Source organism: Xenopus tropicalis, chromosome 2 (genome assembly GCF_000004195.4).
Source record: "Xenopus tropicalis strain Nigerian chromosome 2, UCB_Xtro_10.0, whole genome shotgun sequence".
Taxonomy (NCBI): Eukaryota; Metazoa; Chordata; class Amphibia; order Anura; family Pipidae; genus Xenopus; species Xenopus tropicalis.
Window position 1 is genome coordinate 35,514,345 of NC_030678.2, and position 18,161 is coordinate 35,532,505.

The 18,161-nt window shown below is 39.4% G+C and overlaps 1 protein-coding gene across 1 annotated transcript in view; it reads right to left on the minus strand.

Annotated features, from left to right (window-relative positions):
* dph1 (diphthamide biosynthesis 1) overlaps positions 1 to 17,303 on the minus strand; it is a 160,713-nt gene extending 143,410 nt beyond the window's left edge. The window contains exon 1 of the mRNA XM_012956575.3: positions 17,060 to 17,303. Within this exon, the coding sequence (XP_012812029.1) occupies positions 17,060 to 17,186 (127 nt within the window). The 5' untranslated portion in view covers positions 17,187 to 17,303. The remainder of the gene's footprint in view (positions 1 to 17,059) is intronic.
* Positions 17,304 to 18,161: the final 858 nt, after the last annotated feature.

The following is an 18,161-nucleotide window of genomic DNA, read 5'->3' on the forward strand; positions in this document are numbered from 1 at the left end:
TATGTAGGCTTCATTTTAAATCAAGATCAATAATCAAATAATTTATACATTGTACAGCCCTCCAAAATAAACCTTTTGATTTTAATGATAAGGCCTATGAAATGAAAACATCTCTTAACAGGAATGAAACCCTGTAATGCAGTTCATATTCACCCCACTAGCTCAGTCAGCATAATAACAGGGTATTTGGCAAATATATTTATTTATTAGAGAAGGAACACTCACGGCTGCTTTAAATTTCATCAAATGACACTCGTCAAACAGTGCCCTCTGGTGGTGATATTTTTCTAAATCCACAGCTGGTCAGTATAATATCCCTTTAAACATATATTAAGTAACTTATGCCTTTTTAGTCTGCATAGTCTGAAAAAAACATTTGTGCTTTTACATTGCTTTTCATTTACAGATTTCAAAAGCCTTTATTGGTCAGAATATGGTCCCTTTAACCTGCTTTTAAAAAAAAAAGTGGAGTCTGCATGAATGTGACAGCCTCTGAGCTGAACTCTCGCCCCAAGATTCAACACTCAATTTAAAACCAGGGCACACAATAACTCTGCATCACAATGTTATTAAAGATTCTGTTGCGCGCATCTTGTTTGAAAAGACTTCATTATTTCTAATTTCCTGTTTGCCACCTTGACAAGTTCCAAGATTAGTTAACTGGCTATAAAAGGAAGATTTGTATCACGGGTCACACAAGTTTGGACATCAGGAGGATGCTAAGCACTACTGCTGAAATCACGTAATTAATGGGCAAGTATCACCCTGAAAGCAGTTTCTAAATGTCAGATATATTCTGCTAATAAATCTATTTGCAATCCACGGTGCCGCTTACCTGTCCTGAATAGCAATAAATAGAGGCTAGGGCTCTTAGGACAGATTTACTAATATCTGAGAAGAAACAATTATATTTTTCCTAAGTTCAAATATTAATTCTATTTATGTGAAAATGCTTGGGGTTTTTTTTTTTTATAGCTAATTATTACAGCATTTGTTGGCATACCACCTTGTCTAAGGTGATATAAACCATTATATTCTATTGCAAAAAAAGGAGACAATTTTTCAACATGGTATCAAAAAACTTGCCAATATTAATTTTTTCGCTGGGAGAAACTTTCAATTTTGAAATAAAATATATTCACTAGTTTCACAGTCAAAAACACTATAAATAATAGTAAATTACTTAGAAAAACATTTTTTAAATCTGCCCATTAGTCATCTATCAAAAGATTCGAATTGAAAAAAAACACACAAACTGGTTAAAAATAACCCAAAAACCTCTAAACACCATGAAGCAAAGAAAGATCTTCCAGTTGTAAAAGAGACACCTGACATTGTCCTCTACTTGATCTCGACAGGTTTTAGATTTTTGCTTTCGAACTTGTTGCGGATTTGTCACATAATAAATTATATTAAAAATAAATCATATTATGGTGCAACAAAAATATGAATCATGGGAAAACGTTAGTAAATGCCCCCCTTAGGGTGATGATATTTGAGATTAGTCCCATATAAGTGGATAAGCTGCCAGTTAAGACCATCGTCAGCTTTTACTGGACCGTGTATGGCCACCTCAATAGTCGCCATACTCTGAGTTGAGAACACCATAACTGCACCAGATACTGCAAGTTGTTAATTTTCAGAGTGGAGATTGCGTCACTTATGGAGGGTGAGCTTAAAATGGCTATGTATCACATACAGGTCTGATGAACCTACTGATGTAACCTACTGTGAAAAACCTGGAGCTAAAACCAGTCCTGGGTGGCAGTAGTTCCATGGTTTCCCGGCATTAAATGAGGCAGGATGGATGCACTGGCAAGCATAGGGAAGTGTGCAGAAGCATGTTTGTATGCAAGTACCTTAATGAATTGCATCACTATGCTCTCTCCATTGCATACATTTCAGAGCATCCACATTTGTGGGCGCAGTTTTAAATGACCCCTAACGAGCTATGAAACCATAGTTCAAACAGAGTAAATATATGTCCAACTATATGAACTCTAAATTATGTCAGGGTTATGGCACAAACAGCATTTAGACTGGCGCTACTTGCCCCTAGGGCACTCCATCTAGTAGTAAGTGACATGCAACTCACAGCACTAGTCATGTAAGTACATAAGAAGAGATTTGGGCAAGTAACAGCATTTTGCCTTCCCAAGACAACACCATAGAGGTAATTTCCTTATGCCCCAGACCAAGTACAGGTATGGCATCTGTTATCTGGAAACCCATTATTCAGAAAGCTCTGAATTATGGGAAGGTCATATCCTATATCTCCATTTTAATTAAACAATTACGTTTTTTTATAACAGTACCTTGCACTTGATCCCAACTAAGATATAATTCATTCTTAGTAGAACCAAAACAATCCAATTGGGTCTAATTAATTTTTAAATTATATTTTATTAGACTTATAATTACAGAAAGATCCCTTATCTGGATAACCCCTGCTCCCAAGCATTCTGGATAACAGGTCCCATACCTGTAAAAGAAAACTAAGGGGTGCAAAATTGTAACATTTAGTGCTAATTTACAGGGCACTGCTCCACCCCCTGCACATGTCTCTGGTGGGTAGAACATAGGATAGGGGGGGACATGGTTGCTGGGAATAAATGCTGTATTGTCAAACTGCCCCCAATTATATCTATGGCAACACTGTAATTTTCCCAAAGTTAAATAAAGAATAGACACTAGCAAAATGTGCATATTCCCAGTATGTGCAAGATCAAACATATTTATTCTGTGAGTGGACACAGGAACTGTGAATGATGAGGGGAAAAGTTTTTACTGCAAAATGATTTCAGTCTGCATGGGAATTAGGCAGTACTTGAAGATTTTAACTGACTAGAGCTCTCACTGTGTACACAGCCTTATGTGTAGGGCTGACAGCTTCATTAGGGAGAGCAACAGCTGTCTGGGAGAAAGATGCGCAGCAAATATTTAAAGGAGAGCTTCTCCCCGAGGAACAGTTTGCAACCTGTTGCCTCAGAACCGAGACCCTGTCACAGGTATTGGAGCCATTTCAGCTTCCAGTGGCTCAGATATACAAAATTATGCCCTAACCCAGAAACCCATAGGAACCTAGCAGGCATTTGCTTTTAACATTATAACTGCCCTAAAAGGATTACGTCAAACCTTTTATTTGCTATGGGTTACTGGACCAATTAGAAGTTTTGTTCATGTGTCAAGCTAGATGTACACAAAGCAACTGAACATTTCATTTCTCAGGGCATATAAAAATAGGCATCCTGGGAACTTGCTGGCATCCATGCATTGCATTGAATTTAAAAGACATGTCTGGTGACTATGGGGCGTAGAGGCCTAAGGCTAAAGGGGGGTTACCGGAGTTGCAGCACAAAATAAAAACAAGCAGCATCTACCTGCAGGTTCAACCTGCAACCAAATTCTGGCCACTTAATTATACTCCCCAAGACCAGCAGCCATTTTTCGTGCCAATTGGTCATGCTCTAACAGCCAGGGGCGGGCCGAGCCGACTGGGCGCCCTAGGCAACCCCGTCGGCCACCTCGCCCCTGCACCAACGCAAACATTCAGAACATATTGCTCTAGTAAGCTGGTTGTCCAGTTGAGCTGGGCTCAGTTTTTGTTATAATTATTAATTGCAAGCGATCTGTGTGCTTAATGTGTGGGTATTCCCACTGGGACTGAATATACTAAGCCATGTTTACCTGCTGGTCAAACAAATACATGATTCTGTTTGATATTTTAGCTTTGTTAGATTGGGGATCTGGATTGCTGGATTGCCTATTTCACTGTGTTCAGTATCTTTTATGATCTATTATTTCTCTGAGCTCAAGCAATCACTCTTCTACTAGAAAGAAAAACAAACAAGCAGCACAGGCCTTTCAGGGATAACTAAAGGGATTCATTCTACTTTATTTCATAAGAAAGGACAAGAAGCCCAAAGCATCACATCCAAGGACAACAACATCACTTCTCAGTGATCAGCAAGTCAACCCAATACCCACAAGTTAGGTATTAGGTCGGGGAGCGTCAGAATGTAAGTAAATCTTAAAGTGGTGCTTTAGCTTCAAAACCAAAATTTGGTAAAGAGCCCCACACCGAAACCCCTAATATACCTATCACACTTACATGCTCCTTCAAAAAGTACAATTAAATATCATTTTATATGCTAAAATCCAGCTGCAAAACAGTTCTTCTCTTTCTGCATCATTTGAAATCCTGGCAGGGGAGGAGGGACAAAATCATTGATGTTACAAATACTAACAACTTCTCCACAGCTTGCAGACAGCATGCAGGAACTACATAACCCACAATGCTTTGCACTCCAAGGCAGGAGCCTTACTGACGTCTTGTGTGCAGGGAATTGTGGGATTTAGATGACACAGGCTGAAGGCAGGCTGAGGACAGCCGACTACTGTTACATTTTATCCAAATCTCAAAGTAGTCAGCCAGATCAGCAGGGGAACAGGGGGCCAGGTTTAGGTAACTGTTCCAAACCATATTATAATATTAAAAATCATGAAAAGGCTGCATCATTTTTAATTGATGTATATTGCAAAGTTCCTTGAAATCATGTATACTTTATAAAAAGCTCAAGTTGTGTGTTGGGTGGTGTTACCCTTTAATTGTCCAGGTAAGGGTGGGTGCTGCTCCCAGAAACAGTCTATTGAACAAAAACATACACACACACATACAGGGTTTACGTCAGTATGGAAATTGAGATATTAATTGCTCAAAATGCCATTACGAAACAGGGATTTGTGCTTCCTTGGTACAGAGACCACAAGCAACTATGTTGTAATGTTTTCTACCGTTTGCTTGTACTGCTTTTAGATGTAGGATTTTGAATTATATTGTATCAAATGTTATATTCTGGTACAAACAGGAAGGAAACAACAAAAAAAGTAAAATTATGTCCAGTGGAAGATGAAACCCAGGAAGTTAACGTAAAGTGAAAATGTTAATGGGTACAAAACTATAGGAGGGGAACAAATCAGCAAAGCCTTTTGTGCTGCAGTTAGAATAGCAATAATGATAATCCCATGGCATTACTTATAAGAGATAGCTACCTGTGGAGCAGCCTTTAAATAATGAATGGGCTACTTCTCACCATTATCTGTTTTACTGAGCAAAGCCCTCTGTTACGAGTCTACCTGACCCGCACCCTGAAGCTCTTAGTAGAGAGCATGCAAAGAGGTTTCTTAGAACATGTTTTTGTGCGTATTGGTAAGAGAGAGATTGCACAATTTATTAAATATGATTCGCATAATAGCTGAAAGGGGACCGGTCACCCTAAGAAATAATTTTTAGATCTTTTCTTTCATGTTAGTTGAGCAAAATAAACTTTACTTACACAATAAATTTTGGAAGGTCCCATTTTGTGGACACTTCTTATGGCAAGCCGTCATGCCCATACACTGCCTACACAATTAAAGACTCCATGCGGGGGATGGGGAATGTAAAGGTGATGTGTGGGTGTGGGTCCCGTTTAATAGTGACCTCCACCCAAAAATTAGTTTTTTTACATGTATGCATTTATTCATGTATACTTTGAAAATATAACTACTATTAAAACCAGTATCTGTCTGGCTGTTTACACTCCCTGTACCCCTGCTACTGACTCCTGAAGCAATGTAGCAAGCTAGCTGATTAACAGACTTAGAGCAGAACTGAATCCTGTTTTAAGAATCATACAAATAGAACATAAAGCGATAAAAAGATTCTGCTTTCAATTACAATGACATTCATACTTTAAAGTCATTAAAAATTATAAGCAGGGTTGTATATATATATATATATATATATATATATATATATATATATATATATATATATATATATATATACAGTGGTGTGAAAAACTATTTGCCCCCTTCCTGATTTCTTATTCTTTTACATGTTTGTCACACAAAATGTTTCTGATCATCAAACACATTTAACTATTAGTCAAAGATAACACAAGTAAACACAAAATGCAGTTTTTAAATGAGGGTTTTTATTATTTAGGGAGGAAAAAAATCCAAACCTACATGGCCCTGTGTGAAAAAGTAATTGCCCCCTGAACCTAATAACTGGTTGGGCCACCCTTAGCAGCAATAACTGCAATCAAGCGTTTGCGATAACTTGCAACGAGTCTTTTACAGCGCTCTGGAGGAATTTTGGCCCACTCATCTTTGCAGAATTGTTGTAATTCAGCTTTATTTAAGGGTTTTCTAGCATGAACCGCCTTTTTAAGGTCATGCCACAACATCTCAATAGGATTCAGGTCAGGACTTTAACTAGGCCACTCCAAAGTCTTCATTTTGTTTTTCTTCAGCCATTCAGAGGTGGATTTGCTGGTGTGTTTTGGGTCATTGTCCTGCTGCAGCACCCAAGATCGCTTCAGCTTGAGTTGACGAACAGATGGCCGGACATTCTCCTTCAGGATTTTTTGGTAGACAGTAGAATTCATGGTTCCATCTATCACAGCAAGCCTTCCAGTTCCTGAAGCAGCAAAACAACCCCAGACCATCACACTACCACCACCATATTTTACTGTTGGTATGATGTTCTTTTTCTGAAATGCTGTGTTACTTTTACGCCAGATGTAACGGGACACGCACCTTCCAAAAAGTTCAACTTTTGTCTCGTCGGTCCACAAGATATTTTCCCAAAAGTCTTGGCAATCATTGAGATGTTTTTTAGCAAAATTGAGACGAGCCATAATGTTCTTTTTGCTTAAAAGTGGTTTGCGCCTTGGAAATCTGCCATGCAGGCCGTTTTTGCCCAGTCTCTCTCTTATGGTGGAGTCGTGAACACTGACCTTAATTGAGGCAAGTGAGGCCTGCAGTTCTTTAGATGTTGTCCTGGGGTCTTTTGTGGCCTCTCGGATGAGTTGTCTCTGCGCTCTTGGGGTAATTTTGGTCGGCCGGCCACTCCTGGGAAGGTTCACCGCTGTTCCATGTTTTTGCCATTTGTGGATAATGGCTCTCACTGTGGTTCGCTGGAGTCCCAAAGCTTTAGAAATGGCTTTATAACCTTTACCAGACTGATAGATCTCAATTACTTTTGTTCTCATTTGTTCCTGAATTTCTTTGGATCTTGGCATGATGTCTAGCTTTTGAGGTGCTTTTGGTCTACTTCTCTGTGTCAGGTAGCTCCTATTTAAGTGATTTCTTGATTGAAACAGGTGTAGTTTCAATCAGGCCTGGGGGTGACTACAGAAATTGATATTGAAATTGAAAATTGAAATTGATAAACCACAGTTAAGTTATTTTTTAACAAGGGGGGCAATCACTTTTTCACACAGGGCCATGTAGATTTGGAGTTTTTTTTCTCCCTTAATAACGTAAACCTTCATTTAAAAACTGCATTTTGTGTTCAATTATGTTATCTTTGACTAATAGTTAACGGTTTTTGATGAGCAGAAACATTTAAGTGTGACAAACATGCAAAAGAATAAGAAATCAGGAAGGGGGCAAATAGTTTTTCACACCACTGTATATATTGCCCATATAATTAATTATTTATCTCTTTTAAATAAAAACCTTCCCCAGCCACCACCAGATGCTTCCAGGGCAAATCCAGCACAGGAGGAAGGAGTGTAATTAGGTCTGGAGCCTAGGGTTCCCAGCTTACACCTGATACTACATCAGGGCATCAGCTCCTCATATTATGGTGCTACTACTGTAATTAGTACAATAGCACACAAATATGAAATCCTGCTATTAAAGCAGAGTTCACCTTTAAACGTAAGTATGATATTCTGACACAATTTGCAACTGGTTTTAATTTGTAATGTTTTTTTTGTTATTTAGCTTTTTGTTCAGCAGCTCTCCAGTTTGAAAATTCAGCAGATATCTGGTTGCTACAGTCTTGTTTATCTTAGCAACCAAGCAGTGAGTGAGACTGAAATATGAATAGGTGAGGGCTTTAATAGCTTAACGATAAGTTATAAAAAGTAACAATTACATTGTTGCCTCACAGAGCAGTAGTCTTTTTGGCTGCTGGGGTCAGTGACCCCCATTTGAAATCTGGAAAGATGTACAAAGTAATTAAAAAAAAAAAAAATGAAGACCAATTGCATAGTTTCTAGGAACAGGACATTCTTAAACATACTTAGGGGCACATTTACTAATCCACGAACGTCCGAAAAGCGTCCGAATGCGTTTTTTTCGTAATGATTGGTATTTTGCGATTTTTTCTTAAATTGTTGCGACTTTTTCGTAGCATTACGACTTGCGCGAATTGTCGCGACTTTTTCGTAGCCGTCGCGCCGAGTACGAAAGTTTCGGATTCATTCAAGCATCAGTATTGTGACTTTCCTTGGGCCAGGTTGGAGCTGCAGAGTGCCATTGAGCCCTATGGGAGACTTTCCTTGGGCCAGGTTGGAGCTGCAGAGTGCCATTGAGTCCTATGGGAGACTTTCCTTGGGCCGGGTTGGAGCTGCAGAGTGCCATTGAGTCCTATGGGAGACTTCCAAAATCATGCAAAGTCTGAAAGGTTTGCCTGCCGTTTACGAGCGCTCAATACGAAAAAGTTACGATATACAACAAGTTACGACAATATACGAGCAAATCGTAACGCCTACGAAAAAGTCGCAACTTTTCGCGCAAGTCGTAACAGCTACGAAAAAGTTGCGACAATTTACAAATGAGTCGTAATGGCGACGAAAAAATCGCAAATAATGCGAAAAAGTCGCAAAATGTTTGTTTCCAATCCGAATTTTTCCCATTCGGATTCAGATTCGTGGATTAGTAAATCAGCCCCTTAGAGTTGACTTAAAGGAGAATTGAAGTCAAAATTTAAAAAGCATAGTGCCCAATAGTCCTCCTATTGTTTAGTAAAAACGCCACACTTTTGGCTCACCTAATCAAATATCTACTCAGTCACACTTACTTCACATTTTCTAGAACAGGCAGCCATCTCTAAAAAGGTATTCTCCCTTCCTTTCCCTCCTTGCTTCATACTGCACATGTGTTTCATTCCCTCCCCCCCTCCCCTCTGCCAGATCCGCTTCTGATTGGCTGGTGGGCATGTGTAGCTCAGAACAGGAGACAGGATCAAGTTACACACATGCTCAGAGAATAGGAAGGCTGCCGCTGGCACCTACAGGAAGGGGAGAGAGATTTCAGTGATGTCACTGTAGTCTTCACACTGCTGTAGGCTGCCAGCACCATATCTCAGAGAAGCAAGCAGGGATCTGGGAATTTAGATATGCATTAAGTACTTAAAAAGAATGCCTTTAGACTTACTTTTAATTTATATTAACCTTTCATTGTCCTTTAAAGATGAACCATATCCTTTAAAATAAATTTAAAGTATTTGCTATTGTCAACCCATACACACTTGCAGTGTTTCTATTATTCTAGGTAAGTGTTATGGGTGAATCAGTACAACAAGGGTTAACCTGCAGATTCATGCACCCCTTTACTGATCAGTGTGCATTCCTGAGTACATCTCCACAGCACAGCAATAAACACAGAAACCCCCGACTAGGATGGATTCTGTTCTCAAGCTAGCCTTGGTTACATCTACCATGGCCTTGAAGACAGAACCACCTGTTTGGCAAAGAGCAGCTCCTTGTTTTCTATGCTGTGACCAGATATCTCTACGAGAATACAATGGTAAAATAGTCATGCCCATGCCTCATACAGGCTACATAATACACCTATGGTGTGCTTCCTTTTAATGCACTGTACACACTGAATATGCTGAAAGGCAACCAATATGTCTGAAACAATTACCCCTGGGATTTCCAAATAAATTATACCCTTATGCCAAATAAGCTATAAAGGGAGCAATGATTGTGACATCTGAATGGAACCAGGACTCGACTAAAAAATTCATTATTGACACCAATGGCAACTTATGAAGTGATGAATGGAATTGTGATATAATCCCTATCTACCAAAGAGCAGAACTATAATGTACAACCTGCATCCCACCACCTGTTGCTGAATCAGAATTCTCAGCACCCCACTGATAAATCTAAAGCAGGGATCCCCAACCTTTTTTACCCGTGAGCCACATTCAAATGTAAAAAGACTTGGGGAGCAACACAGGCACAATACATGTTGTTGTGGGTGCCAAATAAGGACTGTTATTGGCTATTTGCTAGCCCCTATATGGACTGGAAACCTACAGGATGTTCTGTTTGGCAGTATATCTGGTTTTTATGCAGCCAAAACTTGCCCAAAAGCCTGGAATTCAAAAATAAGCACCTGCTTTGAGGCCACTGGGAGCAACATCCAAGGGGTTGGGGAGCAACATGTTACTCACGAACCACTGGTTGGGGACCACTGATCTAAAAGATTTTCGAAATTTTACATTTATCCACAGCTTGGGGCAGACACCAGTTGGGCACCCCTGGAATCAGGAAAAGCATCTTAAATCACACCATTCGCTTTTGCAAATCTATCTCAGCAATCATTTCTTAAAACGCAGCCAAAACTTACTGCAGCCAATGAAATACCTGTTGCCGTTATCCTGCAAGAATTTTCTGCTAAATTAACTGTGTAAATCTCAACAGATCTAAGTGTGTATTTAATAACGAATATCACCTTATATTTGCACAAAGTTTTGGATGACCTTGTACTTACAGATACAGCCCTGGCAATGACAACTAATTTTTTGAGATAGCCCAGACATTTAGATGTTCTAAGTTGAATTGCTAGGGGTTAATCAGATTAAATAGCTCAAAATGTGTTGATCTCTTTTGGGATAAGAGCCATCAAAATCAAATTATCTGCCAGGAATCCTGCTTAGAAAGTCTAATCCGGGATATCTCAAGAAATCATTTGGGACAGCCAGCGCTCCATCTGTATGTTAATGGCTATTTAATTGGCACACAATTTTTGCTCAAGAGGTGAAGCTGGGTACTTGAAATTTTTCTGCAACCATGTTTTACACTACTAAAATATATTCCAACCCACAACTATCAGAAAGACACAGGCAATGACACAAACAAAGGGGTAGATATATCAAAATGTGAGATTAGAGCTCACCACAGAAAAAATCGCAAACTTCCAATTCATTCAGATTCATAAATGGATGAAAGCTAGAGTTTACCATTTCATATACAGTATATGCTTCTAAAAATCCCACAGGAATGAATTGGAAGAGGGTGAATTTTTCTGTGGTGAGCTCTAATCTCACACTTTGATAAATCTGCCCCTTAATGTACTGCCTTAAATAACTGCCCTGATATTCTTTCTGCAAATGTTCCAGTGGCAATCGTAACAGAAGCTTCTAAAATTGGCCTTTGATAAAGCTAATCTCTGACTAATGATAAAGGATTGGATATACACATCCTACTAGACATGTGTATTACTCCAGCTTTATCACACATAAATCTAAGTAATTTATTTTTGGGTGATAAAACAGCCAAAGTGGCATGTGATTTACAATTCTCCTGCTCATTCAGATCCTAGTAAATACATCCAAAGTAATTCCCCTGTGCCCTTCTCCTAGTTTTATTATTCCAGAATGGAAGGCAGATTCCCATTATGCAAACCCTGTATTTTAATCTTAGATGCACCTTTCACAAGTGAAAACAAGCCTATATCTCCAAATCTGCAAGAGATAAATGCACCTTATGCATCTTTTTAAAATGTAAAGTAGGAGGGTATCCCAAGCAAGATACACGTGATCCAATTTGGACATTTCTGCCTGAATTAGGTGGCCATGGGTCATACATATTTAAAGACACATGTACATTGCCACATAAGTAGACTGCTGTAAAGATATTCTATAATTAAGCTGTACAGCAGAATGCTCTTCCAGTGATAATTTCCATGCCCTTCTTGCAGCTGCTATAAGACTATGAACCTGTAAGGAAGATTTACAATATACACTTTCCAGCAACTTTCCTCCGATTGCATCATGGTTATTACCTCTACCAGCAGAAACAGCACTTTGTGGCAGGGCTGTGGAGTCGGTAGATAAATTCTCCGACTCCTCAGTTTCTGATACGTCTGACTTCGACTCCTCTGTTTTTAATATGCTAATGTATTTTATACATTCATACAGTCAATGAAAAGCATGCTTCATGGTCACTCAACGTGTTCGTTTATGCACTGCGTGCATTGGGCTTTATTCTTATAGCAGAGAAGAAACATATGTTTGTGAATTGGGACATTTAAACTTGCTTTATTTTTTTTTTTTCATTCCCATTTAAATTTAGTAGGAGTCAGAGTCGGTTCATTTTTTGCCGACTCCGACTCCAGGTACCCAAAATTGCCTCCGACTCAGACTCCTCGACTCCGACTCCACAGCCCTGCTTTGTGGCAGGGGTGTTCACACTGTAATAAAGTCACCGAAGTGCCACCTCCCTTAGGGCTTTTACAGCTGTGGTCGGCATGGGAACAAAGGTAAGCACCCAAACCATGCTTCATTTTCCTCTAAATTGCAAAGAAATCTCTGAGACCATACAGTTCAGAACTAAAGCCTATTAACTAATTATCAGCGAGGGCTTGAGAGCACTTAGTAATTTAGTCTGCCAAAGGTTCTAATACTTTAGATGAAGAGGGGAAGTACAGGAGATGAATTGGCACTAGAAGGTTTTAACAAACACTAGTTCCTCATTCTCTTTAATTTACTGCTGGCATATAATATTATGTATATATACAGAGATTCTCTGCCCTTAGTCACATCAATAATTTTAGGACATTTAGACATTTGCATGCATTAAGCTCCTAAAAATTGTCCCCCCCCCATTAAAAAAAACAGGGCTAGTTTTTCAGTATATTGTAATGTAGTCAAGCTGGTCAACTACATCAGCACAAGATGTCTTAAAGTACTTAATATATTGATATGGGTAGTAATAATTTTAAATTAAATCAATCAGGTCCATGTTGTAGCTCCCATCATTCCAACTTATGTCAGGTGATCCCTTTGGGGTCCAGTGAAAAAAAATAATTTTAATCTTAGAAAGCAATCTGCAGGTACAACATAGTCCACAGAGAAATGCCTAAATGAAAGTTGGTCTTAATGCACCAGATAAAAGTGATTGTAGGCATGGCCAGGCCAAGGATGAAGTAGTTGGCCAGCTTAAATAAACTGCAATATATTGACAAACCATGCCTGTTTTATTTAGAGGGAAGGGCATCTTTTGGTAGCTGTACACAATTAATATCTTTAATAAACTAGGTAGCCATGCCATTCTGTCAATAATGGAACTCAAGTGCTCTGCTGTAATGGCTCTGTTCTCCTATTAACTTGGCAAGACTTAGATAAAGAACTTAAAAAAGGGCTCACTAATGTTTTTAAATTGTTCCCACAAATGATAAAATACCAGTAAAACAAGTTATGTATTAAAATGGCAAAATACACTATATAGAAACCTTTTCACGTGGATCTTGGCATTGCCTCTTTATATCACACACAAACAAGGTCACCAGTGCGACCCCCTTTGTGCTATACTGCAGTTCACGTATGGCAAACCATTAAGTGAATTTGGTTCATATTTGATACTTGAAATTGTAACTACAATTGAACTCACCACCAACTATGGGCACATCTGACGCAACAGTTCACCACATCTTACTTTCTCCGAGAGCTAAAATAGCAAATTGCCGAATGCACCCAAAAGGTTTTATTGGAAATATCCCTCAGTCGGCACTGCACTGACAGCTGTCTAAACCATACATAGCAAGTTCTCAATGGCAGCTTTTCTCCAGAATAATTTACTGATATACTTTATCCCAGTTATATCATAAAGTCATTGATTCCTAGATGACCGTTTATTATTGGCCTATAGCTACAATTTTTTTTTTTTTTTTAGAAAGTACAGCTTAATGTTCTCCTCTGTCAGTCTGCCTCTATTTAGCCCTCTTCCATTCTCTCTTTTGTATCCTTACGCTATCCTCTAAAACACGGACAACTGCATCGCCCCCAAATGATCTTGAGCTATGAATCCCAGCATCCACTTAGGGGTACTAGGAGTTGTAGATCAATATCTGGAAAGCTACATATTTCCTTCCTCCGTTATATCTATTGAGAACTGTGTAACACAAATTACATTTTAGGTCAATTCTAAAGTTTAAAAAAAAAAAAAAAAAACAGTACTTAAAGCCAAGTAGAAGCTCACCACTCAAAACAGGTACACCACGCTTCAGACCTTTAAGGCGTGCTCAAGCATATGATTTCCACTTTAAACCATCCCTAATCCATAAAGGACACAATAACAATCAGCCATGACAGAGCCCTTGGCCATTTGGTTCCACAATTCAGGATTATTTCTTGAACACATCAGAGCAGGTATTCACCTGCCTGCCTTAACATGGACAATACAATTCTGGATATTAAACAATGTTACAAGAATAATTTTGCTACTCAACAAGTTATTATGCTATTTTTAGATTTACAGCCTCTCCCTTTCTTTATTCTAAGATTCCCTACTAAAATACAGTGCACGGTAAATCATACAATATCAAACTATTATGATTTGCCCACCATTCTCATATCTAAACACAAGGGGCTGTTTGATGTTCAAGATTAAGAATAAATTTGTTTATTACAGAGAGTGAAGGCTGGAGTCCTTGATTTTCATGCAGTACTCTGAGAAGGGATCCATGACAATTCTCTATGTTTTGTCTCAAGGGAAAACCAAGAAGCACTAACGGCAGGCAATTCAACACACATGGCATTCCCCATAAGGACTGACGGAAGATGAAGGCTTAGTGGAGAGGGGCTAAAGCATGGTTCTTTGTAGTTGCTTTTTGCAGGAAATGTTGTGATCTAGTGACTACTTAGACAATATTGATTGACAGACATTTAATTTGAGACTTTCCTCTGACTCCTTCATAAAACCCCACGGGGCCCATACCTTAGGCTAAACAATATTAGTTAAAAGAGTTTTCTCCTGTACAGAGTGAGAAGGGTTTTACATTAATAACGTAAATCCATGGACTGCGTACTGTTACAGCAATATTGGTGGTAGCAGTACATTAGAGTGTGTGTATACTGATACTTGGGCTGGGTGCAGCAATTTATAATTTACATTTGCAAGAAATAAATATTGTGTGATGTTGTACTGTGAAGTTTGAGAAAGAGGTGAAAGAGGTGAAAATTGTAAGGTTAAATGGTGTGGATTTGTTCTAATGTGAAATTAATAACTGAAAGTTCTTGTCTGTTTACTGTCACCCTGAAACTTCATATTTACACATTTTCCCCATCACATTCACACTGTACCATCAGGATTTAAGGTGGCCATACACGGCAAGATCTGTTGCTTGGCGACGTCGCCAGAGGAGCGGATCTTCTCCCAATATCACCACCTTACAGTCCAAAGCATTCATAATATATATATATATATAAATGCTTTCGACTGTAAAATGGGTTAAAGGTATATTGAGTGATATAGTAATTTAGGTTGAAAAAAGGCATATGTCCATCAAGTTTACCCTTAATGCCTATATATACCCTGCCTAACTGCTAGTTTATCCAGAGGAAGGAAAAAACCCTTCTAAAGCCTCTCTAATTTGCCATAGAGAGGGAAAAAAATCCTTCCAGACCCTATGATGGCAATAGCGATAGCTCTTTTACTAAGAGCTATCGCTATCGCCCATAACCCTGTATTTCCACACTTGCTAAAAATCCATCCAACCCCTTCTTGAAACCCATTATCCAGAAAGTTCTGAATTATGGAAAGGCCATCTTCCATAGACTCCATTTTAATCAAATTACTCAGATTTTTAATAATGATTTCCTTTTTCTCTCTAATAATAAAACAGTACCTTGTACTTGATCCTAACTAAGATATAATGAATCCTTGCTAGAGCCAAAACAATACTATTGGGTTTAATGTTTAAATAATTTTATTAGCAGACTTAAGGTAGGAGGAGATCCAAATTATGGAAAGGCCCCTAATCCGGAAAACCACAGGTCCCAAACATTCTGGATAACAGGTCCCATACCTGTACTGTAGTAAAAAAATGGCAAGCTATATACATTTAGCTGAACCCAGGGCACAAGATGTGGCCCACCTATTACACAAGACAGCTGACATTAGACTAGCCCTATAACTTATAAACTTAAAAATAAAAGTATGTTGATACAAGGAACAACACTTAAACCACTCAAATGAACAATCACACAGTTGCTGCCATTGCCATAGTAACTTTAAAGGGATTGTTTGCCTCCAAGTTACCTTTTAGTATGTTACTTGATTACTTATTTTAAGCAACCTTTAATTGATAATTATTTGTTATAGCTCTTAAATTGTATGCCTTCTTCTTTTGCTTCTTTGCGGCTTTAATGGGGGTCACATCTAGGGTTGCCATTTTTTGTCTGGAGGCAATTCTGGCTGGCAGGAAAAAAGGACTGGGCGATGATGTAAGGGAGGTAGCAGGGGCCAGGAGGGGCAGAGATGTGACATATAAAGGGGAAGGGTTGTGATATAAAGGGGCATATAAGGGCACTGTGTTAACAGGCAGGGTTACAGAACTGGGGTGAGGATCAGAGGGAATGACCAGGGATTACAAATTACACAGCCTATAAATTTCATATGCCTGCCTTGGCTGGTAATTAAATGGCTAGACAAAAATAAATACTGACCATGGCTGCCATAATATTACTGCTCTGGGGAAAATGCAATTGTACAAATGTTGTTACCTTATTACTTATCATTGTATTTGGGCTCTCCCTAACAACAGAGAGCAACAACCAACCAACCAACCAAGCCAGGGGCAAAACTACAGAGGAAGCAGGAGGGGGGTCCAAGAGGTATAAGGGGCCCTATGAGGCCCTAACTAATAAACAATACAATATATCTTGGCAAAACAGGTCAACATTATGGGGATCCTAAAATTAATTTGGTGAGGGTCCCAGTACCATCTAGCAGTGAATTCAATGAAAGACTAGAGGATTGTGTATTTCTTACACAAATGTACTGTACATAATGAGCATAAATACACACACTGTACCATATGAACAAACAAGCAGGTAAGAAGGGTTTGTTTTACCCCCTAGATAGACACAGGGATGCCAGCACTGCCATACCCAGCCATACCCAGCATAGCGAATCTGCTAGGGGCACACGTGTGGTACAGCTTCTGGACAGAAATAAGAGATATATGAACACGTTTGTGAGCTAACCTGCATTACTGGGAGCCGCAGGTGTCAGTGCTACTGACTGGCTTCTCGCCGGAGCCATCATTCCCAGCTGAGGATCCGTCCCAGTCGCAGTCTCCAACCCAACCGGCTCTTCCGCCATCTCTGACATATTTACCCACGTGTGTCACAAAAAGGCAGCACCAATCGATCCCTGAGCCTGCCAACACTTCCTGCTGAGCAATCACCGCTAGAGACATCGATCGGCTCACGCTGTGCGGTGGTGAGAAACTTCGTAGCTGCTAAGAAAACAGTTTATATAAAGAGCAATTCACCTGTGTTTTGTAAACTGGCGTTAGGGATCATTTACTATAACGCAATTTAAGCGCAAGATGCGATAACTGTCCAGGCATCAAAACGCTACTTTGACGCGTCTAGAACTGTTAACTTAATGCCAAATGCACCAATAGCAGCCCTAATGTGAACAAGTCTCTTTCCAAGATACAGAATGCAGAGGATCAAGGGAGCCTTTGTCTTTACAAGGATTTTTACAAATGCAAGTGTGTTTAGTGCAATTTATGAACAAAATGTCTTTTAGCCATAATTCCGTATTTCCCCGTTATTCCAACATAATGGTGGGCATGTTTAAAGATGCATCTGTCGCAATTGCACGTCTTGCATTCTGATGCAAATCGGGTAGAAGTTGCAGGTGGCATTTTAGAGTGGCAGTTGTGTTACTTCTACAGCACAGCATCAAAGTGGCGTTTGCATCTAATTTAGTAGGTGCAAGACTTACTATGGGAACCCTGGCATCAGTAGGTGCAATAATGCAGCATTGGTTGCATAGGAACTCATCTGTATGCAGTGCCGGACTGGCCCACCAGGATACCAGGAAATCTCCCGGTGGGCCCAGGTGTCAGTGGGCCCTCCTGCCCTTTACCAAATGGCCTGCTATATGGTCATTACCTATTTCTAAATGGAAATGAAGAGGAGAAATAGATGGAAGAATAGATGCTAGCATGTACAGTAAATAAAAGAGACTAGGAGAATAAAGAGGTTGGGCGAGGAAAGGAGGAAAAATAGCTTGGAGAGGGGGCCTATGGTATAAGGTTTTCTGGTGGGCCCCTGGGGTCCCAGTCCAACGCTG